We start from the raw sequence: 25,982 nt of genomic DNA, 5'->3' as shown, positions 1-25,982 counted from the left end.
GAAACAAATACTGCTATCATGTCTCCCCTAGTCCTTCTTTTCACTAGAGAGCCATGCCCAGTTCTTGCAACCGTTCTTCATATCTTTTAGCTTGCAGGCATTTAATTATCTTAGTTGCTCTACTTTGCAATCTTTTTTGTAATGCGGTGACCAAAGCTGGATGCAGCATTCCAGATGTGGTCTTACTAAGGCTTTATAGAGCGGAATTAATACTTCAGATGATTTTGATTCTCTGCCTCTGTTTATATAATCAAGGATTGTATTAGGTCTTCTGGGCTGCCGCCGCAAACGGCTGACTCCTATTTAAGTGATCGTCCGTTGAGAGTCCAAGGTCCCTCTCACAGTTCCAGTTTTTGTGCCATGTTTCGTCTAATCTGTACTGGTACCTCGGGTTTAGCCTGCCCAGGTGTAAAACCTTGCTTTTCTCCACATTAAATGGCATGTTGTTGAATAGGGCCCATCGTTCAAGTCTGTGAACTTTGGATCCAGAGCTTGTCTTCCGGGGTGTTGGCTATTCCTGCCACAGAGCCCTGCAATGTCTCAGGCAAAAGCATAGGATAAAGTCCATTCTCTCCCACCCCCCAGCCCCCCTGGTCCTTCGTCCATCCCTCAGTTGCGCCTGCGCTGTTCTGGGAACAATCTCTTTCCCTGGGCGACCTTGGCTGGTCTCCGTCTTCCAGGTGACCCCCTGGCATCCCGGCCTTTCTTTCCCGGCCAAGGCAGCGTCTCTCCCCACGCCCTCCCGCCCCCTCCCATCCCTGCTGTCCGGGGATGGGCAGGCTGCCTGAAAGAGGGAGGAGCCTCAGAGGTCACAGGGCGTCCTAGCCCAGTCCGGAGCACCCGAGGTCAGAGGTCCCCAACCTTGGCAAGAGGAATTCTGGGAGTTGAAGTCCAGAAGCCTCAAAGCCCCCCCAAGGCTGGAGACCCTCAATGGTCCTGGGGGCGTTTCTGGCCCCGCCTCCTCTCCCTCCCCCCTCCCTCTCTGGCTGGGCAGAACGCGGGGGGGAGAAACCTTTCCAAACGGAAAAGACGGGAACAGAAATCCTCCAAATCCAGCCCGGCCTGGGACCCCCTCGCCCCCTCCCCCCCGTGCGAGGAGGGGCTCCGGGGGGGCGCAGAGGGGCGGGGGGGGGCAGGGATCGGCCCTGAGAGGCGGGAGGGGCTGCCTGGGGGCCGCGGGGGGAGCCTGGCCGGAGCCCCCACCTCCCCCCCCGCCCTGCCAAAGAAAGGCCCCGGATGGGGAGGGAGGGGGGAAGTGGCAGCCCCAGCAGCGCCCCCACCCTCTGCCTGCCTGGGGGAGAGGGGGCGGGGGGGAGGAAGAACGGACCCCAAAAGTGAAAGGGAAACCCTCAAACTCCCCGCCGAGTGTAGCATGCCCGTCGCTACTGCGCAGGCGCCAACTCACTGATTCCAGGAAGGAGGCCCCAGATTGGTCGCCAGGGGGAGGAAGGCGAATGGCAGGAGGACTTTTCGGGGCGGCCCCTCCAGAGGAACAGGCGGAGCTTATAGAGGAAAAGGGCTCGCAGCGAAGTCCCGCCTCCACTTCCGGAAACGAATAGAACTGAGGCGCCTGGCTGGCTCGCAATCCAGGTAGGGCGCAAGGGATGCTGGGAGTGGCAGTCCGAGAGGCGCTCTGGCGGAGAAGGGAGGGGGGAGGGGGGAGCCCGAGGCCTGGTCTGGCGGGACGGGCGCTGGGAGGGAGGCCTGCCCGGAAAGTGTCGCTGAGAGGCGGAGGCTTTGGCCTTCCTGCCTGGGAGGGCCTGGGACTCCCCTCCGGGGAAGGGACGAAGCCGTGACCCCCCTTTCCTCCCCCCTTCGCCCCTGCAGCAGGACGGGCGAGCCCGGCGGAGGAAGGAAGGAAGGAGGCGCCGCTCGAGAGGAGAGGAGGCCCCGCGGAACAGCCCCGGGAGGAGACGGCGGGAAGGCCCGGCAGGGATGAGCCGAGAGGGACCCGGAGAAAGGAGGCCGCCCAGAGGGAGAAGCGGGGAGCAGGAAACGGGCGGAGACCCCGAGACGGGCCTGGAGGGCGGAGGGTCCTTCAGAAGAGGCGGAAGACCCGGGAATCCCCAGAGAATCCAGGAGGGAGGAGAGAAATATCAGTGCCCGGAATGTGGAAAATCCTTCAAAAGAAATAGAGTTCTTGTAAACCATCTAAGAATCCACTCAGGAGAAAAGCCATTTGAATGCCTGGAGTGTGGAAAGAGCTTCAGTCAGAGGAGCAGCCTTTATAGACATCAAAGGATCCACTCAGGAGAAAAACCATTTGAATGCCTGGAGTGTGGAAAGAGCTTCAGTTGGAGGGGACAGCTTTATGTACATGAAAGAATCCACTCAGGAGAGAAACCATACAAATGCCTAGAATGTGGACAGAGCTTTACTCAGAATGAACACCTACGTCAACATCAAACAATCCACACTGGAGAGAAACCACATAAATGTCTGGAGTGTGGAAAATGCTTCAGTCAGAAGGGAAACCTTTATGCACATCAAAGGATCCACACAGGAGAAAAACCGCATAATTGCCTGGAGTGTGGAAGGAGCTTCAGTCTGAGGAGAAGCCTTTATACACATCAAAGAATCCACACTGGAGAGAAACCACATAAATGCCTGGAGTGTGGAAAGAGCTTCAGTCAGAGTAGCAGCCTTTATGTACATCAAAGGATCCACTCAGGAGAAAAAACACATAAATGTTTGGAGTGTGGAAAGAGCTTCAGTCAGAGTAGCAGCCTTTATGTACATCAAAGGCTCCACACTGGAGAAAAACCATACAAATGCCTAGAATGTGGAAAGAGCTTTACTCGGAATGAATACCTACGTCAACATCAAACAATCCACACTGGAGAGAAACCACATAAATGTCTGGAGTGTGGAAAATGCTTCAGTCAGAAGGGAAACCTTTATGCACATCAAAGGAGCCACACAGGAGAAAAACCGCATAAATGCCTGGAGTGTGGAAAGAGTTTCAGTCATAGATGCAGCCTTTATGCACATCAAAGAATCCACACTGGAGAGAAACCACATAAATGCCTGGAGTGTGGAAAGAGTTTCAGTCAAAGGAGCGGCCTTTATGTACATCAAAGGATCCACTCAGGAGAGAAGCCGCATAAATGCCTGGAGTGTGGAAAGACTCGGAGGGGAAGCCTTTATACACATCAAAGAATCCACTCAGAAAAACCGCATAAATGCCTGGAGTGTGGAAAGAGCTTCCGTCTGAGTGGAAGACTTTATACACATCAAAGAATCCACACTGGAGGAAACCACATAAATGCCTGGAGTGTGGAAAGAGCTTCAGTCTGAGTGGAAGACTTTATACACATCTAAGAATCCACTCAGGAGAAAAACCACATAAATGTTTGGAGTGTGGAAAGAGCTTCAGTCTGAGGAGAAGCCTTTATGCACATCAAAGGCTCCACACTGGAGAAAAACCATACAAATGCCTAGAATGTGGAAAGAGCTTTACTCGGAATGAACACCTACGTCAACATCAAACAATCCACACTGGAGAGAAACCACATAAATGTCTGGAGTGTGGAAAATGCTTCAGTCAGAAGGGAAGCCTTTATGCACATCAAAGGAGCCACACAGGAGAAAAACCGCATAAATGCCTGGAGTGTGGAAAGAGTTTCAGTCATAGATGCAGCCTTTATGCACATCAAAGAATCCACACTGGAGAGAAACCATATAAATGCCTGGAGTGTGGAAAGAGTTTCAGTCAAAGGAGCAGCCTTTATGCACATCAAAGAATCCACACTGGAGAGAAACCATATAAATGCCTGGAGTGTGGAAAGAGTTTCAGTCAAAGGAGCAGCCTTTATGGACATCAAAGGAGCCACACAGGAGAAAAACCGCATAAATGCCTGGAGTGTGGAAAGAGCTTTACTGTGAGTGGAGCTGTATGTCAACATCAAAGAATCTACACAGGACACCTTTCTAGACATCAAAGGATTCATACTGGAGAGAAACCATACAAATGTCCGGAGTGTGGAAAGAGCTTCAGTGCGAGGGCAAACCTTTATACACATCAAAGAATCCACACTGGAGAAAAGCCATATAAATGCCTTGAATGTGGAAAGAGCTTTAGTCAGAGAGGAAATCTTTATAGACATCAAAGAATTCACACTGGAGAAAAAACATATAAATGACTGGAGTGTGAAAAGAGCTTCAGTGGGAAGGGAAGTCTTTCTAACTAAGAATCAAAGAATCCACACATGAGGAAAAACCATATAAATACCTGGCAAAGACTGGCAAAAACTTTGGGATAAAAATATTATATAAAAAAAACTTATATAAGATGTTTTATAGATGGCATATGACACCAGTGCTCTTAGGGAAAATGTTTAAACATATTTTCCCTAAGAGCACTTGGAAAAATATTTAAAAATATTCGGATATTTGCTGGAAATGTAAACAATAGCCAGGCACTTATTACCATGCCTGGTGGACATGCCCTATCGCTGAGAAATATTGGTCTAAGATCCATAGATGGTTGGAAAAGATGATGAAACTACAGATAGAATTTAAACTGGAATTGTTTTTGTTAGGAATATTAAGACCTAATTATGGTAAAGAGAATGACTATTTGATATTGCATGTTTTAACAGCTGCAAGGATAGTGTTTGCCCAATTTTGGAAAAATGAGAATTTACCATCTGACCAGACTATAATTACTAAAATTTTAGAGTGTGCAGAAATGGATAGACTAACATTAGAAATGAAAGAAAAAGATGATTCAATTTAGTTTAGAACTTGGGAAAAATTTTATCAATGGTTAGAGACACGTTAGAACTTGAAGGATTCAATATTTTAGAATAGATGACTGATTTTTAACCGAGTTCTAACTAATACTTTGATGATATGATTATTTTTCTTGATTTACTGATTTTCATTTGTTACTTTTGATTGGTAGGAGTTTTTGAGATTTTATTAGTAGCGTTTACTTAATAGATCAACGTATTTGTTTATTAACTGTTTTTAATATGTTATAGTCTAAGCTCCGGTAAAAATGGTTGAATATTATATTTACTCATTATTATGATCCAGACGGTAACTTGTTTGTTGAAATATGTGATTGTACCTATCCTTATTTTACCCTAAACCCTTTATTCCCTTCCCCTTCCCTCCCACGCCCTCCCTTTACCATACCTGTATTGTTCCTATTTTTCCTTATTTACCTAAACTTAATAAAATTTTGTTTAAAAAAAAAGAATTCACATTGGAGAGAAAACATAAATGCCTGGAGTGTGGAAAAAGCTTCAGTGGGAGGGGAAGTCTTTCTAAGCATCAAAGAATCCACACGTGAGGAAAAACCATATAAATGCCTTCAGTGTGGAGAATTCTTCACAACAAGCACAAATCTGTACTGTGTGTGAATACAATGAGAAATTCTTCCTGATCTGAATTCACCTGGGAGAAAACCCCTAAAAATTCATGGTGCTTGGAAAAGGTTCACTCAAAATAGGTCTCAATAAAAATTACAAATTTACGCTCAGCAGAAAGTTTATAAATGCACCCAGAGTGTGCTGAATCCTTCAGAACAAATGGCAGTGTCAGCTCCCCATAGATCCCTATAGGGACGCTGCCCTTCTGGCGGGAGGGGGGACTTTGGGGTCTTTTCTGTGATGCATCCATTTTACTCTGTTCCTCTTTTCCATTGATTATCTTCCTGGGGATGGGAGGGGGGAAGGATGAGCCTGGGGCCATCTGTTTTGTCTCAGCTCCCGAGGATCTCAGCCTCTGAGAACAACTTCTTACCTTCTCAGTTCGGAGTTCTCATAACACCTTTGCACCTCTGCATTGGCTCCCTGTAAACTGGGCGGTTGGGAAGGATTTTGAAACGTGGGTTTTAAGCTGTTGTTTTCGCACGGGAATTTTAGATCCTGCCTGCTTTCTCTGCAATCACTATCTCTCAATAAAAGTTCCTTTTGAAATGACTCTTGATTCAAGAGTTCTGCTTTCTTGAAGGACTAGCTGAGACAAGACCTTACAGGCAGCTGAAAAATCACCCAATAACCCACATGGGAGATAAACAGAAATTGATTAATCGTGGCTAATATACCGCCAATTGTAGCCAGCAAATCCAGTGCAGCCCTGGATGACATGCACAACGGTTTCTATAGTGCAAGGGTGTCAAAAAGTCAGCCAATGGGCCGGATGCATCATAGCAAAACCACATGCACCCCTTGTCAGCAATGGCAAAAAAGCCGGGATACGTCACGACACATCACGTGACATGAATTTGACACCCCTGCTCTAGTGCTAAGAACCCCCTTAAATATTTATCACAGAGCTAATTATGATGCAATAAGGAAGAGATGTGGATACTTTTTATTGTCATTCAACAATAAAGTGAGTGTATACAGTATTATTGGCCCAAATGTTCAAGGATATGCAGTCGTGGGAACAACCATTTTACTATTTCTTGTATTATGATGATTTAATGTCCTAACTTGTGAGACATAATAGTTTAATTTGATCCACACTACATGTTTTTAAGTGTTTTGTCCGATATTTCTTACAAAATAATCCACATTCTTGCAAATTCTGCAAAGGATGCGCAAACCTATGAGTGCAATTGTATTCAATTCCATTCCCTGTTACTATCACAAAGATATTCACTCCATCATTGGAACAATGTGGCTGTAAAGTATGTGGGCCATAAACTCAAAATTTCAGTGCTGCGGGAAATAACATTCCTTGCCTTAGTCATGAAAGACTTCTCTGTGCTAATTCTTTCATGTAATCAATAGGGGTTTTCCAAATGCCTCTAGCATGTAGGACAGTCCCAGATATTTAAAATTCTGAAGTTGTCTTTTGGATGCCCTCAGTGTTCTATTTATACTTTTTCGCTTTTTAATAAAAAAACCACAACTGTCAAGGTATTGATTTAATAGTTGAACAGCTTATGTAATATAATTTTAATGAAAGGTGTATGGTGCAATGATGGGAATGACTCAGCATGGTCTGTCTCCCTTTAAGAGCCTGAATATAAAAGGTAGGCTTTGCTGGAATGTCTTTCTCTCTCTTCTCTTCCACCTCCTGCTGTTTGCTGGATCCTGCTGTATTAGCACGTGTATGTATATTTGTTCCTGGTGTATGATATTGTAGACAGTGTAAGGTAAACCACCATTTGATACAAGTTTGTCTTTACTGTGTTTACTCTTGGGTTACCTCACGCAATGTTTGCACGCTCTGACAGCTTATGGCCCCAGAGAGAAGAGAAACCCAATGAAAGCTTGTACCAGAACCAGAGGAGTTGAGGCTTGTGGTTTGTTGTAGTTTGTGGTGGTTTGAAGAAGCAGGCAACATGGCCTCCATCAGCGTAATGGGAGGAGGTTTCGCTGTGTCTTGGCTGAATGAGACCAACTAACTCTCCTGGTCCTCTGTTCATTGGACAATTCTTGGGACATTCTAGTGACCAGTTTAGAGACCATGCAAGAGAAGGACGTAACCATGAGTTATTTCACTGGCCAGTTGCTGGAGGAGGAACAGAAACGTCTGGAAAGGCAGCAGAGAGGGGGTGACAACGCACAGCCCGGGCTTAAGATTGCTACATTCAAAGATGCTAGCAGAGGAGCTGAAAATGTTTGCACGCTGAAACACTGATAACAGGAATCAAAGATGGGAAAAACCAAAAGACCTCTAAATGCTAACATAAGCAGAAAATTTTCCCTTTGCCAGTTCCAAAGATCTCTCCAAACCAGCCTGAGTCCATAGCAGCTATCCAGGTTTTCAAAACTGGGTGTATTTCCTCCACACACCCAGGCAGCAACATGTAAAAGGGAAAGTTTATTATTTTAACCAATTCATTTTGTTTTATCTTTCTGTACCTGTACTTCTCGCTTCGGGCTAACGGAGGTTCCTGTGCAAGCACAGTATAGAGAAGCAAAACAGCGTGATCTTGTTCTAAATGCCCTTGATTTGTAATTATTTCTAAGACGGCTTGCAGGCTAACAATGCTATTAAGCATATGAACAAGAGAGCCTATAACTTCTACTCTCCATCTTCTTGCCACACAGTGAATTCTTCAATGTACATAAAGGCTGCTCCTCTTACTGAAGCTCTTTCCACGCTCCGGGCACTTATAGGGTTTCCCTCCAGTGTGAATTCTTTGATGTTGATATAGAGCTCCATTCACAGTAAAGCTCTTTCCACACTCCAGGCATTTATATGTGTTTTCTCCAGTGTGAATTCGTTGATGTCTATAAAGGTTTCCACTCTGACTAAAGCTCTTTCCACACTCCAGGCATTTATGCGGTTTCTCTCCTGAGTGGATTCTTTGATGTACATAAAGGTTGCTCCCCAGACTGAAGCTCTTTCCACACTCCAGGCATTTATATGGCTTTTCTCCAGTGTGGATTCTTTGATGTCTATAAAACCTTTCCCTCCAATTGAAGCTCTTCGCACATTCCATCCAGGGGAGTCGGGAGGAGGCCAGGCCCACGGCTCGCATCCCAGGGCCCTCCTGGCGCTCTGCTTGGACCCGACGCCCCGCCGTTGCTGGCCGAGGCGGTCCACGCAGGGAGGCTGGATCTGACCCCTGGAGCCCCGGAACCGTCGGCCCCCTTCCTCGGAGGCCCCGGATCGAGCCAGGGTGGTGGTGGGAGGCAGGCCAGGCAGGGCGGCCCCCGAATGAGGATCGGGGCGGTGGCTGTGGCTCCTTCTCTGCTGGGGGTCCCAGCAAAGACACGTTCACACTGCCAGGTGGCCGTGCTCCATTTGGAGGTTTTTCTAGCCAGCTTGCACCTTGTGCTAACACAGTGTTTCTCAACCTTGACAATTTGAAGGCATGTGGACTGCAACTCCCAGAATTCCACAGCCAGCATTGCTGGCTGTGGAATTCTGGGAGTTGAAGTCCACATGCCTTCAAATTATCAAGGTTGAGAAACACTGTAATAAAGGCTGAATGTGGGTAGAGCTTTACTGAGCATAGAGGCCTACCTCGAGATCAAAATATTCATGTGGGAGAAAAATGATAAATATCTCTAGAGTGTGAGAAGACCTTCAGTCATGGTGTCTACCTCAGGAATTGAATCGCATACTTACTTTGGTCAAGTGTGAATAGACACACAAGGAATTTGTCTCAAGCGCACTAGCTCTCCGTGTACATACAAAGCAACAGAATGACGATCATATAATTCCAATAGGATGGTTGAGTGAAGAAGATAAGGGTAAATAATAACTGCCAAATAAGGGACTTTCTCAGGGTGAACAATAAAAGACTTTTCCAATTGTACGTGCTTTTACAGGTTTTATCTGGCTGAAATTGTACCTTTCCACAAACTAATGTGACTCGTGATGCCTTTTCCCGTGTGAACGTTCTCCTTTTAATTTATTTATTTATTTAGGAGACTTATATACTACTTTTAAGTGCAAGCACTCTCTAAGCGGTGTACACCAGTAAGCAATGTATATATATATATATATTTACATTGCCCCCAACAATCTGGGTCCTCATTTGACCTACCCCGGAAGGATGGAAGGTTGAGTCAACCTTGAGCCGGTGGGATTTGAACCGCTGACCTGCTGAACACAGTCAGCTAAAGTGGCCTGCAGTACTGCACTCTAACTGCTGCGCCACCTCGGCAATGTAATGCATAACTGACATGCAATGTAATGCATAACTGACATGCAATGCTCATGTCAGTTAGGCTTAATATTATGGGATGTTACTGTCCACGTCTCTGATATGACTGAGCAGGATGATTTCTCCCATCCAATCAAGTCTTGTTTTGTACTTTTTCTACTGTATGGAGTGTAAAATGAAACTCAGTTCTGTGTCCTGGATTCCCTCTTTTCATTAAGAAAAAACTCTTTGCTACAATACTCTAATAAATTGACTTAAAATGATCATGTGCCTAATTGGAGCACGTGTGTCATGGCTGAATCTAGGGCTAATTTGCCCTTCATTGCTGTGGGTGTGAAAGAGTTGCTCCCTGTTTGATATAATAATAAAGTTGGAAGGGACCTTGGAGGTCATCGAGTCCAACCCCCTGCTCAGGGACCTTGGAGGTCATCGAGTCCAACCCCCTGCTCAGGCAGGAAACCCTACACCATTTCGGACAGTCTCTTCTTTAAAAACTTCCAGTGTTGGAGCATTCACCGCTTCTAGAGGCAGGGTGTTCCATTGGTTAATTGTTCGGTCAGGAAGTTTCTCCTTAGTTCTAGGTTGCTTCTCTGAAAGCATCATGTAAGACCATCACCAGATATCTGAAACTCTAAATTGGATGCCCACAATGATCCCCTTTAAAGCAGTGGTTCTCAACCTGTGGGTCGAGACCCCATTTGGGGTCGAACGACCATTTCACGGGGGTCGCCAAACAACGCAGTCCGCCATTTTTTCCCCCTTTTCCTTAGCTGTGCTACTCCCTTTTATTCTATTGGCTTTTGAAAGCCAATAGAATAGACTCTCTTGAATAGAGTTTAATTCTATTGGCTTTCAAAAGCCAATAGGAATTGTCCAGGCTGTCTCTGCCCTGCTGAGCCCACCCAAAGTCCCATTCTGCAAACGGTGCTGCACCAGTTGAGTAGTCCTCGACTTACAACCGGTTGACTAGTCCTCGACGTACGACCTGTTGGGGGGTCGCGGCATTAAAAAGGTTGAGAACCACTGCTTTAAAGCTTTTTAGCAGAAACAGGAGATTCTCTTAAGGCCGACAAAGCTTTGTGTTAACTTTGTGTATTTGAAGGAGAATGCCGACCTTGTACTCCCAAATGTGCACGACATAATTAAGGCCATAGTAGCTTTGCTCAGCCCCCCCATCCCAGGATCTTCACAATGCGAAACACCCATCACTCAGACTGCTTTTATTCCTGAACAGTAATTTTATTTCTCCCCACCATGTGGCAGTAATGCTGCAAATACAGCTTACAGCTCAACCTAAGAGCAGGAGTGTCAAAGTCAATTGCATTGAGGGCTGCATCAGCATTGCGGTTGCCCTTGGGGGGGCCAGGTGGATGTGGCCAGGGTGGGTGTGGCCTACTGGGTGGGCGTGGATGGGGTAGGTGTGGCCTACTGGGTGGGGCGTGGCCAGCTCTACATCGTTCGTGTCAAGGGTGCCTGCGGGGGCCTGGGCAGGAGTGGGACAGATCTGAGAGTCTGGCAGAAGGGGGTGGGACGGGGCAAGCGCCAAGGCATGGTCCACTGAGGAGCCTCACTGGGAGGAGGGCGCCCCACTGCCTGCTGAAACTGGGCAGGCTGGGAGCTGGACGGCCTTGCATTTCTTTTTGGATTTGCGCTACCCGGCTCAGCCTCTCGGTGCTGTAAGAGCGCCCCGCTGCCTGCCGAAACCCCTCTGCCGGAGCCGATCAAGCCGGATATGTGAAGTACGAGAGGGCCATTTGCTGACCACTTCCAAGCGATGGTGCATTTCCTCATTCCTCACAAAGGGTGACACCTCAGCATGCACCCAGGGGACGGGGCTGAGGCAGCAGGGGCTGGTTCCTCGCTGTTTCCAGACGGCCTTGTGGCGCTAAGACTGAATGCGTTTCAGCATAGATGGCCACCGCAAAATTGTACATGGGCTCCCGGCTGGCCTGGGCCATGGCCAAGGCAGTGGGGGCCATTCCCTGCTGTTTCCAGGATGGCTTCACGGGCCACATGAAACCACTTCGCGGGCCGCATCTGGCCCCCGGGCCTTGTGTTTGACATGTCTGACTTAGAGTGAGTCATTCAGAATTATAACCTATACCCAAAGTTATGGCCACTGCAACACATGCCCCCCCCATTGTGTGATCACAATTTGGGCGCTTGGCAAACCCCTTATGATTGGGGGGGCAGTCCACTGGGGCAGGTCCATACTTGCTCCCATGAACTAGGACTTCAGGTTCACTCTATTTACTCTTCATACTTTGGGCGTTAATGTATAGGCAGCCGGTCCTTTTCGATTGTCCCCCTCCGACATCTGTATTAGTCCTGGATGGTGGAGAAAACAATTTCCAAAGAACTTTGCTCACAAAAGTTTATTAAACAACTTTCTTTTCTCTCTACTCCAAGATATCTGTTTTTGAATTAATTTGGCAGCTCTTTCGACGTCTCAGAAGGAAGGAAAAGAATTAAAAAAATTTTTTGCTTCCTTTCCTCATCCTCCCTTTCAACAAATCGCAAGCGACACCCTTCAAAAACAATAAATTAGCGATACATTCAAGTAAACCGGCCAAGGCGATCCCAGCAGCAGCTTTTTTTTCTTGCCCTGTTCTTCTGCTGCTGCCTGGAGAGAGGGACGGGCCTGGCCTTCTCCACCAGCTGACCTTCCCCTCTGCCGCAGAGACTGGAGTGGGGCTTTGGCCTCACAGCACAGAGACCTCTACTGCGGCCCGAAGCAAAGGCTGGGGCTGTTTGCACCGGCAGCCGGGTCCCCGGGCATGCCCCCTCCCCACTGTCCATGGACTCTTTGAGGAGAAACGCTTTCTGGTGGTGGCTACGACCAGGAGGGGCATTTGGGATCCCTTGAAACCTTTCAGAGTCGGGACACGGTCACCACCATTGGATGTTTCGCAGGATGCGATCAAAGATGATTGGAAGGCAACTTAACTCGGCATAAGAGTAGCCAAACTGAGCAGTGAGAGCTACTGTGAGAGCTTCCCTTTCCATTGAGGCTTACTGCAGGGACTCGCCCAGGTAGCGTCCACAGGGAACCATCTCCAGGCAGGTGACTCTCAGTCTGTACCTGGACAACTTTGGATGATTTGTAAAGGTTGTTTAGGCTCAGTTGGCAATTGGATGGGGGACCACCAGGAAATGTAAGAGATGCTGTCTAGCACTGAACAGCGATACAGACTGACTCTAGCTCAGTCTGTATCGCTGTTCAGAAAATGCCTCTAAGGTGCTTGTGAAGACACTGGCTCTTGGGTTTCACTTGAGGATGGTTCATCTGCTCAGTTGATTAATGGCTGCTCTGGGAAAAGGTTAATTGAGGTCCAGCCTCTTTAGCACCTGGAGCAGGGCAGGGACTGGAATTGGAAAGGCAGCGTTGGCCCATTGCTTACATGTTGCCCCCAAGAGAGCTGCAGACCCCTCCCCTCTCTAACAGCATCACCCAGAGATTTCTGTGCCTCACCCAACAAATGTCCCATACCTCTTTGAGGAGGGGGCTTTGCTCTTGGGCTGGGGGGGGCAGGCAGGTGGTTGAGCCACAGGGAGCTTTGGTGTGCAATGCAGTAAGTGTTTTGCCCAGATGTACACATTCTTTTCCCTTTTATTCTTCTCTTGTATGGCTCATGGCTGGACGGAAGCAGGACGCCGATTGGTCGCTTTGGGGAGGGCAGCGATTGGCAGGAAGACACCTTGGGGCGGTCCATTCAAAAGAAAATGGAAGAGCTATCGCCAAGTCCCGCCTCCACTTCCGGAAACAAATACTGCTATCATGTCTCCCCTAGTCCTTCTTTTCACTAGAGAGCCATGCCCAGTTCTTGCAACCGTTCTTCATATCTTTTAGCTTGCAGGCATTTAATTATTTTAGTTGCTCTTTGCAATCTTTTTTGTAATGCGGTGACCAAAGCTGGATGCAGCATTCCAGATGTGGCCTTACTAAGGCTTTATAAAGCGGTACTAACACTTCGGATGATTTTGATTCTCTGCCTCTGTTTATATAATCATGGATTGTATTAGGTTTTCTGGGCTGCCGCCACACACGGCTGACTCCTATTTAAGTGATCGTCCATTGAGAGTCCAAGGTCCCTCTCACAGTTCCAGTTTTTGTGCCATGTTTCGTCTAATCTGTACTGGTACCTCGGGATTAGCCTGCCCAGGTGTAAAACCTTGTTTTTCTCCACATTAAATGGCATGTTGTTGAATAGGGCCCATTGTTCAAGTCTCTCAAGTTCTTTTTGGATCCCGAGCTTCTCTTCCGGGGTGTTGGCTATTCCTGCCATAGAGCCCTGCAATGTCTCAGGCAAAAGCATAAAATAAAGTCCATTCTCTCTCCCCCCCCCCTTGTCTCCCCCTGGTCCTTCGTCCACCCCTCAGTTGCCCCTGGGCTGTTCTGGGAACAATCTCTTTCCCTGGGCGACCTTGGCTGGTCTCCGTCTTCCAGGTGACCCCCTTGCATCCCGGCCTTTCTTTCCCGGCCAAGGCAGCCTCTCCTCCCACGCCCTCCCGCCCCCTCCCATTGCTGCTGTCCGGGGGTGGGCAGGCTGCCTGGAACGGGGAGGAGCCTCAGAGGTCACAGGGCGTCCTATCCAGTCCGAAGCACCCGAGGTCAGAGGTCCCCAACCTTGGCAAGGGTGTGGCTGGCTGAGGAATTCTGGGAGTTGAAGTCCAGAAGCCTCAAAGCCCCCCAAGGCTGGAGACCCTCAATGGTCCTGGGGGCGTTTCTGGCCCCGCCTCCTCTCCCTCCCCCCTCCCTCTCTGGCTGGGCAGAACGGGGGGGGGAGAAGCCTTTCCAAACGGAAAAGACGGGAACAGAAATCCTCCCAATCCAGCCCGGCCTGGGACCCCCTCGCCCCCCCTTCCCCCCCGTGCGAGGAGGGGCTCCGGGGGGGGCGCAGGGGGGCGGGGGGGGGCAGGGATCGGCCCTGAGAGGCGGGAGGGGCTGCCTGGCCGGAGCCCCCGCCTTCCCCTCCCCGCCCTGCCAAAGAAAGGCCCCGGATGGGGAGGGAGGGGGGAAGTGGCAGCCCCAGCAGCGCCCCCATCCTCTGCCTGCCTGGGGGAGAGGGGGCGGGGGGGTGGACGAACGGACCCCAAAAGTGAAAGGGAAACCCTTAAACTCCCCGCCGAGTGTAGCATGCCCGTCGCTACTGCGCAGGCGCCAACTCACTGATTCCAGGAAGGAGGCCCCAGATTGGTCGGCCGGGGGAGGACGGCGAATGGCAGGAGGACTTTTCGGGGCGGCCCCTCCAGAGGAACAGGCGGAGCTTATAGAGGAAAAGGGCTCGCAGCGAAGTCCCGCCTCCACTTCGGGAAACGAATAGAACTGAGGCGCCTGGCTGGCTCGCAATCCAGGTGGGGCGCAGGGGATGCTGGGAGTGGCAGTCCGAGAGGCGCTCTGGCGGAGGGAGGGGGAGGCCGAGGCCTAGTCTGGCGGGACGGGCGCTGGGAGGGAGGCCTGCCCGGAAAGTGTCGCTGAGAGGCGGAGGCTTTGGCCTTCCTGCCTGGGAGGGCCTGGGACTCCCTCCGGGGAAGGGACGAAGCCGTGACCCGCCTCTCCTCCCCCTTTTCGCCCCTGCAGCAGGACGGGCGAGCCCGGCGGAGGAAGGAAGGAAGGAAGGAAGGAGGCGCCGCCCGAGAGGAGAGGAGGCCCCGCGGAACAGCCCCGGGAGGAGACGGCGGGAAGGCCCGGCAGGGATGAGCCGAGAGGGACCCGGAGAAAGGAGGCCGCCCAGAGGGAGAAGCGGGGAGCAGGAAACGGGCGGAGACCCCGAGACGGGCCTGGAGGGCGGAGGGTCCTTCAGAAGAGGCGGAAGACCCGGGAATCCCCAGAGAATCCAGGAGGGAGGAGAGAAATATCAGTGCCCGGAATGTGGAAAATCCTTCAAAAGAAATAGAGTTCTTGTAAACCATCTAAGAATCCACACAGGAGAAAAGCCATTTGAATGCCTGGAGTGTGGAAAGAGCTTCAGTCAGAGGAGCAGCCTTTATAGACATCAAAGGATCCACTCAGGAGAAAAACCATTTGAATGCCTGGAGTGTGGAAAGAGCTTCAGTTGGAGGGGACAGCTTTATGTACATGAAAGAATCCACTCAGGAGAGAAACCATACAAATGCCTAGAATGTGGACAGAGCTTTACTCGGAATGAACACCTACGTCAACATCAAACAATCCACACTGGAGAGAAACCACATAAATGCCTGGAGTGTGGAAAATGCTTCAGTCAGAAGGGAAACCTTTATGCACATCAAAGAATCCACTCAGGAGAAAAGCCGCATAAATGTCTGGAGTGTGGAAGGAGCTTCATTGAGAGGAGCCACCTTTATACACATCAAAGAATCCACACTGGAGAGAAACCACATAAATGCCTGGAGTGTGGAAAGAGCTTCAGTCAGAGTAGCAGCCTTTATGTACATCAAAGGATCCACTCAGGAGAAAAACCACATAAATGTTTGGAGTGTGGAAAGAGCTTCAGTCAGAGTAGCAGCCTTTATGTACATCAAAGGCTCCACACTGGAGAAAAACCATACAAATGCCTAGAATGTGGAAAGAGCTTTACTCGGAATGAATACCTACGTCAACATCAAACAATCCACACTGGAGAGAAACCACATAAATGTCTGGAGTGTGGAAAATGCTTCAGTCAGAAGGGAAACCTTTATGCACATCAAAGGAGCCACACAGGAGAAAAACCGCATAAATGCCTGGAGTGTGGAAAGAGTTTCAGTCATAGATGCAGCCTTTATGCACATCAAAGAATCCACACTGGAGAGAAACCACATAAATGCCTGGAGTGTGGAAAGAGTTTCAGTCAAAGGAGCGGCCTTTATGTACATCAAAGGATCCACTCAGGAGAGAAGCCGCATAAATGCCTGGAGTGTGGAAAGAGCTTCTGTCGGAGGGGAAGCCTTTATACACATCAAAGAATCCACTCAGAAAAACCGCATAAATGCCTGGAGTGTGGAAAGAGCTTCCGTCTGAGTGGAAGACTTTATACACATCAAAGAATCCACTCAGGAGGAAAACCGCATAAATGCCTGGAGTGTGGAAAGAGCTTCAGTCTGAGTGGAAGACTTTATACACATCTAAGAATCCACTCAGGAGAAAAACCACATAAATGTTTGGAGTGTGGAAAGAGCTTCAGTCTGAGGAGAAGCCTTTATGCACATCAAAGGCTCCACACTGGAGAAAAACCATACAAATGCCTAGAATGTGGAAAGAGCTTTACTCGGAATGAACACCTACGTCAACATCAAACAATCCACACTGGAGAGAAACCACATAAATGTCTGGAGTGTGGAAAATGCTTCAGTCAGAAGGGAAGCCTTTATGCACATCAAAGGAGCCACACAGGAGAAAAACCGCATAAATGCCTGGAGTGTGGAAAGAGTTTCAGTCATAGATGCAGCCTTTATGCACATCAAAGAATCCACACTGGAGAGAAACCATATAAATGCCTGGAGTGTGGAAAGAGTTTCAGTCAAAGGAGCAGCCTTTATGCACATCAAAGAATCCACACTGGAGAGAAACCATATAAATGCCTGGAGTGTGGAAAGAGTTTCAGTCAAAGGAGCAGCCTTTATGGACATCAAAGGAGCCACACAGGAGAAAAACCGCATAAATGCCTGGAGTGTGGAAAGAGCTTTACTGTGAGTGGAGCTGTATGTCAACATCAAAGAATCTACACAGGACACCTTTCTAGACATCAAAGGATTCATACTGGAGAGAAACCATACAAATGTCCGGAGTGTGGAAAGAGCTTCAGTGCGAGGGCAAACCTTTATACACATCAAAGAATCCACACTGGAGAAAAGCCATATAAATGCCTTGAATGTGGAAAGAGCTTTAGTCAGAGAGGAAATCTTTATAGACATCAAAGAATTCACACTGGAGAAAAAACATATAAATGACTGGAGTGTGAAAAGAGCTTCAGTGGGAAGGGAAGTCTTTCTAACTAAGAATCAAAGAATCCACACATGAGGAAAAACCATATAAATACCTGGCAAAGACTGGCAAAAACTTTGGGATAAAAATATTATATAAAAAAAACTTATATAAGATGTTTTATAGATGGCATATGACACCAGTGCTCTTAGGGAAAATGTTTAAACATATTTTCCCTAAGAGCACTTGGAAAAATATTTAAAAATATTCGGATATTTGCTGGAAATGTAAACAATAGCCAGGCACTTATTACCATGCCTGGTGGACATGCCCTATCGCTGAGAAATATTGGTCTAAGATCCATAGATGGTTGGAAAAGATGATGAAACTACAGATAGAATTTAAACTGGAATTGTTTTTGTTAGGAATATTAAGACCTAATTATGGTAAAGAGAATGACTATTTGATATTGCATGTTTTAACAGCTGCAAGGATAGTGTTTGCCCAATTTTGGAAAAATGAGAATTTACCATCTGACCAGACTATAATTACTAAAATTTTAGAGTGTGCAGAAATGGATAGACTAACATTAGAAATGAAAGAAAAAGATGATTCAATTTAGTTTAGAACTTGGGAAAAATTTTATCAATGGTTAGAGACACGTTAGAACTTGAAGGATTCAATATTTTAGAATAGATGACTGATTTTTAACCGAGTTCTAACTAATACTTTGATGATATGATTATTTTTCTTGATTTACTGATTTTCATTTGTTACTTTTGATTGGTAGGAGTTTTTGAGATTTTATTAGTAGCGTTTACTTAATAGATCAACGTATTTGTTTATTAACTGTTTTTAATATGTTATAGTCTAAGCTCCGGTAAAAATGGTTGAATATTATATTTACTCATTATTATGATCCAGACGGTAGCTTGTTTGTTGAAATATGTGATTGTACCTATCCTTATTTTACCCTAAACCCTTTATTCCCTTCCCCTTCCCTCCCACGCCCTCCCTTTACCATACCTGTATTGTTCCTATTTTTCCTTATTTACCTAAACTTAATAAAATTTTGTTTAAAAAAAAAGAATTCACATTGGAGAGAAAACATAAATGCCTGGAGTATGGAAAAAGCTTCAGTGGGAGGGGAAGTCTTTCTAAGCATCAAAGAATCCACACGTGAGGAAAAACCATATAAATGCCTTCAGTGTGGAGAATTCTTCACAACAAGCACAAATCTGTACTGTGTGTGAATACAATGAGAAATTCTTCCTGATCTGAATTCACCTGGGAGAAAACCCCTAAAAATTCATGGTGCTTGGAAAAGGTTCACTCAAAATAGGTCTCAATAAAAATTACAAATTTACGCTCAGCAGAAAGTTTATAAATGCACCCAGAGTGTGCTGAATCCTTCAGAACAAATGGCAGTGTCAGCTCCCCATAGATCCCTATAGGGACGCTGCCCTTCTGGCGGGAGGGGGGACTTTGGGGTCTTTTCTGTGATGCATCCATTTTACTCTGTTCCTCTTTTCCATTGATTATCTTCCTGGGGATGGGAGGGGGGAAGGATGAGCCTGGGGCCATCTGTTTTGTCTCAGCTCCCGAGGATCCCAGCCTCTGAGAAGAACTTCTTACCTTCTCAGTTCGGAGTTCTCATAACACCTTTGCACCTCTGCATTGGCTCCCTGTAAACTGGGCGGTTGGGAAGGATTTTGAAACGTGGGTTTTAAGCTGTTGTTTTCGCACGGGAATTTTAGATCCTGCCTGCTTTCTCTGCAATCACTATCTCTCAATAAAAGTTCCTTTTGAAATGACTCTTGATTCAAGAGTTCTGCTTTCTTGAAGGACTAGCTGAGACAAGACCTTACAGGCAGCTGAAAAACCACCCAATAACCCACATGGGAGATAAACAGAAATTGATTAATCGTGGCTAATATACCGCCAATTGTAGCCAGCAAATCCAGTGCAGCCCTGGATGACATGCACAACGGTTTCTATAGTGCAAGGGTGTCAAAAAGTCAGCCAATGGGCCGGATGCATCATAGCAAAACCACATGCACCCCTTGTCAGCAATGGCAAAAAAGCCGGGATACGTCACGACACATCACGTGACATGAATTTGACACCCCTGCTCTAGTGCTAAGAACCCCCTTAAATATTTATCACAGAGCTAATTATGATGCAATAAGGAAGAGATGTGGATACTTTTTATTGTCATTCAACAATAAAGTGAGTGTATACAGTATTATTGGCCCAAATGTTCAAGGATATGCAGTCGTGGGAACAACCATTTTACTATTTCTTGTATTATGATGATTTAATGTCCTAACTTGTGAGACATAATAGTTTAATTTGATCCACACTACATGTTTTTAAGTGTTTTGTCCGATATTTCTTACAAAATAATCCACATTCTTGCAAATTCTGCAAAGGATGCGCAAACCTATGAGTGCAATTGTATTCAATTCCATTCCCTGTTACTATCACAAAGATATTCACTCCATCATTGGAACAATGTGGCTGTAAAGTATGTGGGCCATAAACTCAAAATTTCAGTGCTGCGGGAAATAACATTCCTTGCCTTAGTCATGAAAGACTTCTCTGTGCTAATTCTTTCATGTAATCAATAGGGGTTTTCCAAATGCCTCTAGCATGTAGGACAGTCCCAGATATTTAAAATTCTGAAGTTGTCATTTGGATGCCCTCAGTGTTCTATTTATACTTTTTTCCCTTTTTAATAAAAAAAACCACAACTGTCAAGGTATTGATTTAATAGTTGAACAGCTTATGTAATATAATTTTAATGAAAGGTGTATGGTGCAATGATGGGAATGACTCAGCATGGTCTGTCTCCCTTTAAGAGCCTGAATATAAAAGGTAGGCTTTGCTGGAATGTCTTTCTCTCTCTTCTCTTCCACCTCCTGCTGTTTGCTGGATCCTGCTGTATTAGCACGTGTATGTATATTTGTTCCTGGTGTATGATATTGTAGACAGTGTAAGGTAAACCACCATTTGATACAAGTTTGTCTTTACTGTGTTTACTCTTGGGTTACCTCACGCAATGTTTGCACGCTCTGACAGCTTATGGCCCCAGAGAGAAGAGAAACCCAGTGAAAGCTTGTACCAGAACCAGAGGAGTTGAGGCTTGTGGTTTGTTGTAGTTTGTGGTGGTTTGAAGAAGCAGGCAACATGGCCTCCATCAGCGTAATGGGAGGAGGTTTCGCTGTGTCTTGGCTGAATGAGACCAACTAACTCTCCTGGTCCTCTGTTCATTGGACAATTCTTGGGACATTCTAGTGACCAGTTTAGAGACCATGCAAGAGAAGGACGTAACCATGAGTTATTTCACTGGCCAGTTGCTGGAGGAGGAACAGAAACGTCTGGAAAGACAGCAGAGAGGGGGTGACAACGCACAGCCCAGGCTTAAGATTGCTACATTCAAAGATGCTAGCAGAGGAGCTGAAAATGTTTGCACGCTGAAACACTGATAACAGGAATCAAAGATGGGAAAAACCAAAAGACCTCTAAATGCTAACATAAGCAGAAAATTTTCCCTTTGCCAGTTCCAAAGATCTCTCCAAACCAGCCTGTGTCCATAGCAGCTATCCAGGTTTTCAAAACTGGGTGTATTTCCTCCACACACCCAGGCAGCAACATGTAAAAGGGAAAGTTTATTATTTTAACCAATTCATTTTGTTTTATCTTTCTGTACCTGTACTTCTCGCTTCGCTCCGGGCACTTATAGGGTTTCTCTCCAGTGTGAATTCTTTGATGTTGATATAGAGCTCCATTCACAGTAAAGCTCTTTCCACACTCCAGGCATTTATGCGGTTTCTCTCCTGAGTGGATTCTTTGATGTACATAAAGGTTGCTCCCCAGACTGAAGCTCTTTCCACACTCCAGGCATTTATATGGCTTTTCTCCAGTGTGGATTCTTTGATGTGTATAAAACCTTTCCCTCCAATTGAAGCTCTTCGCACATTCCATCCAGGGGAGTCGGGAGGAGGCCGGGCCCACGGCTCGCATCCCGGGGCCCTCCTGGCGCTCCGCTTGGACCCGACGCCCCGCCGTTGCTGGCCAAGGCTGTCCGTGCAGGGAGGCTGGCTCTGACCCCTGGAGCCCCGGAACCGTCGGCCCCCTTCCTCGGAGACCCCGGATCAAGCCGGGGTGGTGGTGGGAAGCAGGCCAGGCAGGGCGGCCCCCGAATGAGGATCGGGGCGGCAGCTGTGGCTCCTTCTCTGCTGGGGGTCCCAGGAAAGACACGTTCGCACTGCCAGGTGGCCGTGCTCCATTTGGAGGTTTTTCTAGCCAGCTTGCACGTTGTGCTAACGCAGTGTTTCTCAACCTTGACAATTTGAAGGCATGTGGACTGCAACTCCCAGAATTCCACAGCCAGCATTGCTGGCTGTGGAATTCTGGGAGTTGAAGTCCACATGCCTTAAAATTGTCAAGGTTGAGAAACACTGTAATAAAGGCTGAATGTGGGTAGAGCTTTACTGAGTATAGAGGCCTACCTCGACATCAAAAAATTCATGTGAGACAAAAATGATAAATACGCCTGAATGTGAGAAGACCTTCAGTCACAGTGTTTATCTCAGGAATTGAATCGCATACTTACTTTGGTCAAGTGTGAATAGACACACAAGGAATTTGTCTCAAGCGCACTAGCTCTCCGTGTACATACAAAGCAACAGAATGACGATCATATAATTCCAATAGGATGGTTGAGTGAAGAAGATAAGGGTAAATAATAACTGCCAAATAAGGGACTTTCTCAGGGTGAACAATAAAAGACTTTTCCAATTGTACGTGCTTTTACAGGTTTTATCTGGCTGAAATTGTACCTTTCCACAACCTAATGTGACTCGTGATGCCTTTTCCCGTGTGAACGTTCTCCTTTTAATTTATTTATTTATTTAGGAGACTTATATACTACTTTTAAGTGCAAGCACTCTCTAAGCGGTGTACACCAGTAAGCAATGTATATATATATATATATTTACATTGCCCCCAACAATCTGGGTCCTCATTTGACCTACCCCGGAAGGATGGAAGGTTGAGTCAACCTTGAGCCGGTGGGATTTGAACCGCTGACCTGCTGAACACAGTCAGCTAAAGTGGCCTGCAGTACTGCACTCTAACTGCTGCGCCACCTCGGCAATGTAATGCATAACTGACATGCAATGTAATGCATAACTGACATGCAATGCTCATGTCAGTTAGGCTTAATATTATGGGATGTTACTGTCCACGTCTCTGATGTGACTGAGCAGGATGATTTCTCCCATCCAATCAAGTCTTGTTTTGTACTTTTTCTACTGTATGGAGTGTAAAATGAAACTCAGTTCTGTGTCCTGGATTCCCTCTTTTCATTAAGAAAAACCTCTTTGCTATAATACTCTAATAAATTGACTTAAAATGATCACCCTACTCGGTGCCTAATTGGAACACGTGTGTCATGGCTGAATCTAGGGCTAATTTGCCCTTCATTGCTGTGGGTGTGAAAGAGTTGCTCCCTGTTTGATATAATAATAAAGTTGGAAGGGACCTTGGAGGTCATCGAGTCCAACCCCCTGCTCAGGCAGGAAACCCTACACCATTTCGGACAGTCTCTTCTTAAAAAACTTCCAGTGTTGGAGCATTCACCGCTTCTGGAGGCAGGGTGTTCCATTGGTTAATTGTTCTGTCAGGAAGTTTCTCCTTAGTTCTAGGTTGCTTCTCTGAAAGCACCATGTAAGACCATCACCAGATATCTGAAACTCTAAATTGGATGCCCTCAATGATCCCCTTTAAAGCTTTTTAGCAGAAACAGGAGATTCTCTTAAGGCCGACAAAGCTTTGTGTAACTTTGTGTATTTGAAGGAGAATGCCGACCTTGTACTCCCAAATGTGCACGACATAATTAAGGCCATAGTAGCTTTGCTCAGCCCCCCATCCCAGGATCTTCACAATGCGAAACACCCATCACTCAGACTGCTTTTATTCCTGAACAGTAATTTTATTTCTCCCGACCGTGTGGCAGTAATGCTGCAAATACAGCTTACAGCTCAACTTAAGAGCAGGAGTGTCAAACTCAATTTCAGTGAGGGCTGCATTGCGGTTGCCCTTGGGGGGCCAGGTGGATGTGGCCAGGGTTGGTGTGGATGGGGTAGGTGTGGCCTACTGGGTGGGCATGGCCAGCTCTACATCGTTCGCATCAAGGGTGCCTGCGGGGGCCTGGGCAGGAGTGGGACAGATCTGAGAGTCTGGGAGAAGGGGGTGGGACCGGGGCAAGCGCCAAGGCATGGTCCACTGGAGGACCCTCACTGGGAGGAGGGCGCCCCACTGCCTGCTGAAACTGGGCAGGCTGGGAGCTGGGCAGCCTTGCATTTCTTTTTGGATTTGCGCTGCCCCGCTCAGCCTCTCGGTGCTGTAAGAGCGCCCCGCTGCCTGCCGAAACCCCTCTGCCGGAGCCGATCAAGCCGGATATGTGAAGTACGAGAGGGCCATTTGCTGACCACTTCCAAGCGATGGTGCATTTCCTCATTCCTCACAAAGGATGACACCTCAGCATGCACCCAGGGGACGGGGCTGAGGCAGCAGGAGCTGGTTCCTCGCTGTTTCCAGACGGCCTTGTGGCGCTAAGACTGAATGCGTTTCAGCATAGATGGCCACCGCAAAATTGTACATTGGCTGGCCTGGGCCAGGGCCAAGGCAGTGGGGGCCGTTCCCTCACTGTTTCCAGGATGGCTTCACGGGCCACATGAAACCACTTCGCGGGCCGCATCTGGCCCCCGGGCCTTGTGTTTGACATGTCTGATTTAGAGTGAGTCTTTCAGAATTATGACCTATACCCAAAGTTATGGCCACTGCAACACCTGCCCCTCCCATTGTGTGATCACAATTTGGGCGCTGGGCAAATCCCTTATGACTGGGGGGGGGGGCAGTCCGCTGGGGCAGGTCCATACTTGCTCCCATGAACTAGGACTTCAGGTTCACTCTATTTACTCTTCATACTTTGGGCGTTAATGTATAGGCAGCCGGTCCTTTTCGATTGTCCCCCTCCGACATCTGTATTAGTCCTGGACGGTGGAGAAAACAATTTCCAAAGAACTTTGCTCACAAAAGTTTATTAAACAACTTTCTTTTCTCTCTACTCCAAGATATCTGTTTTTGAATTAATTTGGCAGCTCTTTCGACGTCTCAGAAGGAAGGAAAAGAATTAAAAAAAATTTTTGCTTCCTTTCCCCATCCTCCCTTTCAACAAATCGCAAGCGACACCCTTCAAAAACAATAAATTAGTGATACATTCAAGTAAACCGGCCAAGGCGATCCCAGCAGCAGCTTTTTCTCTTGCCCTGTTCTTCTGCTGCTGCCTGGAGAGAGGGACGGGCCTGGCCTTCTCCACCAGCTGACCTTCCTCTCTGCCGCAGAGACTGGAGTGGGGCTTTGGCCTCACAGCACAGAGACCTCTACTGCGGCCCTACTGCGGCCCGAAGCAAAGGCTGGGGCTGTTTGCACCGGCAGCCGGGTCCCCGGGCATGCCCCCTCCCCACTGTCCATGGACTCTTTGAGGAGAAACGCTTTCTGGTGGTGGCTACGACCAGGAGGGGCATTTGGGATCCCTTGAAAGCTTTCAGAGTCGGGACACGGTCGCCACCATTGGACGTTTCGTAGGATGTGATCAAAGATGGTTTTGCTGAGAAGACATTTATTTGCAGTTCAAGAGAGTGAACTGGACTGAAACGGACTTGGAGACCTTAGCGTTTCTCGAGAGCTTTTCCAATCGTTCAAAGAATCTGGGGTTGGGTAGCACCTATTCCAGTGGTGGCGAACCTTTTAGAAATCGAGTGCCCAAACTGCAACCCAAAACCCACTTATGTATCGACAGGTGCCAGGTGGGCATGGCCCACTGGGTGGGTGCAACTGTAGTGGTCATGGCAAACTGGGTGTGACCAAGGTGGGCATGGTCACCTTGACGTTGCTCATGGGGAGGGACGCCTGTGGAGGCCGGGCAGGGTTGGGGAAGATCCAGGGGATCTCTGGCAGGTGGGGCGGTGGGCAGGAGGCTCGTCCTGTGGGGTAAGGTGAGGCAGAGTGTGGGTAACGTCGCAGGGCAAGGCAAGGCAGGTACCAGGATGGCTGCTGCCTGACTCCATCGGCCCCCATACACAGAGGCCAGCGAGCGCATGGGGGCTGACAGTGTCCTTCAGCAGCCACAGTCTGCCAGCCCCTCGACCGGAACACTCTGGAGCTCCGTGCCTGCCACCAGCAATTCAGAGAAGCCGCCTCTGAGCTGGACGGGCAGCCGACAGCTGAGGAGGAGATGCAGTGGGTCGTGCCCGGGAAAAGGAGAGCACGCGACGCCAGGAGGGATGGGACGGTGGGGAGGGAAACCAGCCATGCTGGGATGCATCTGGGCACATAGGACCTCGGTGAGTTAGCGGGCGGCTGGTTGAAGAGGGACAGTTGCCATCTCTGGGGCATGGCGCACGTGCCCACAGAGAGGGCTCGGAGTGCCGCCTCTGGCACGCG

General features: G+C 47.9%; 1 protein-coding gene and 1 pseudogene across 1 annotated transcript; one reads left to right on the top strand and one right to left on the bottom strand.

Annotated features, from left to right (window-relative positions):
- Positions 1 to 1,328: 1,328 nt before the first annotated feature.
- Positions 1,329 to 17,842, top strand: LOC120317536 (annotated as a pseudogene).
- On the bottom strand, positions 5,134 to 22,457 carry LOC120317532 (zinc finger protein 3-like). The gene is made up of 2 exons (XM_039364210.1): positions 21,181 to 22,457; positions 5,134 to 7,826 (listed from the first exon to the last, which is right to left on the bottom strand). Exons 1-2 carry the CDS (start codon positions 21,492 to 21,494, stop codon positions 7,646 to 7,648), a joined length of 495 nt encoding a protein of 164 aa, XP_039220144.1. The 5' UTR covers positions 21,495 to 22,457; the 3' UTR covers positions 5,134 to 7,645.
- Positions 22,458 to 25,982: the final 3,525 nt, after the last annotated feature.

The sequence above is a fragment of the Crotalus tigris genome, unplaced genomic scaffold, assembly GCF_016545835.1.
Source record: "Crotalus tigris isolate CLP2741 ecotype Arizona unplaced genomic scaffold, ASM1654583v1 scf7180000019692.1526454, whole genome shotgun sequence".
In the NCBI taxonomy this organism is placed as follows: domain Eukaryota; kingdom Metazoa; phylum Chordata; class Lepidosauria; order Squamata; family Viperidae; genus Crotalus; species Crotalus tigris.
This window is presented reverse-complemented; position numbering and strand designations above follow the sequence as displayed.

Excerpts from the sequence above, each read along its gene's own strand:
- LOC120317532 (XM_039364210.1), bottom strand. The coding sequence starts at position 21,494 with ATGCGAGCCGTGGGCCCGGCCTCCTCCCGACTCCCCTGGATGGAATGT. Across the intron at positions 7,827-21,180 it reads GAGCGAAGCGAGAAGTACAG|GTACAGAAAGATAAAACAAA; the intron begins GTACAGAAAGAT and ends CGAGAAGTACAG.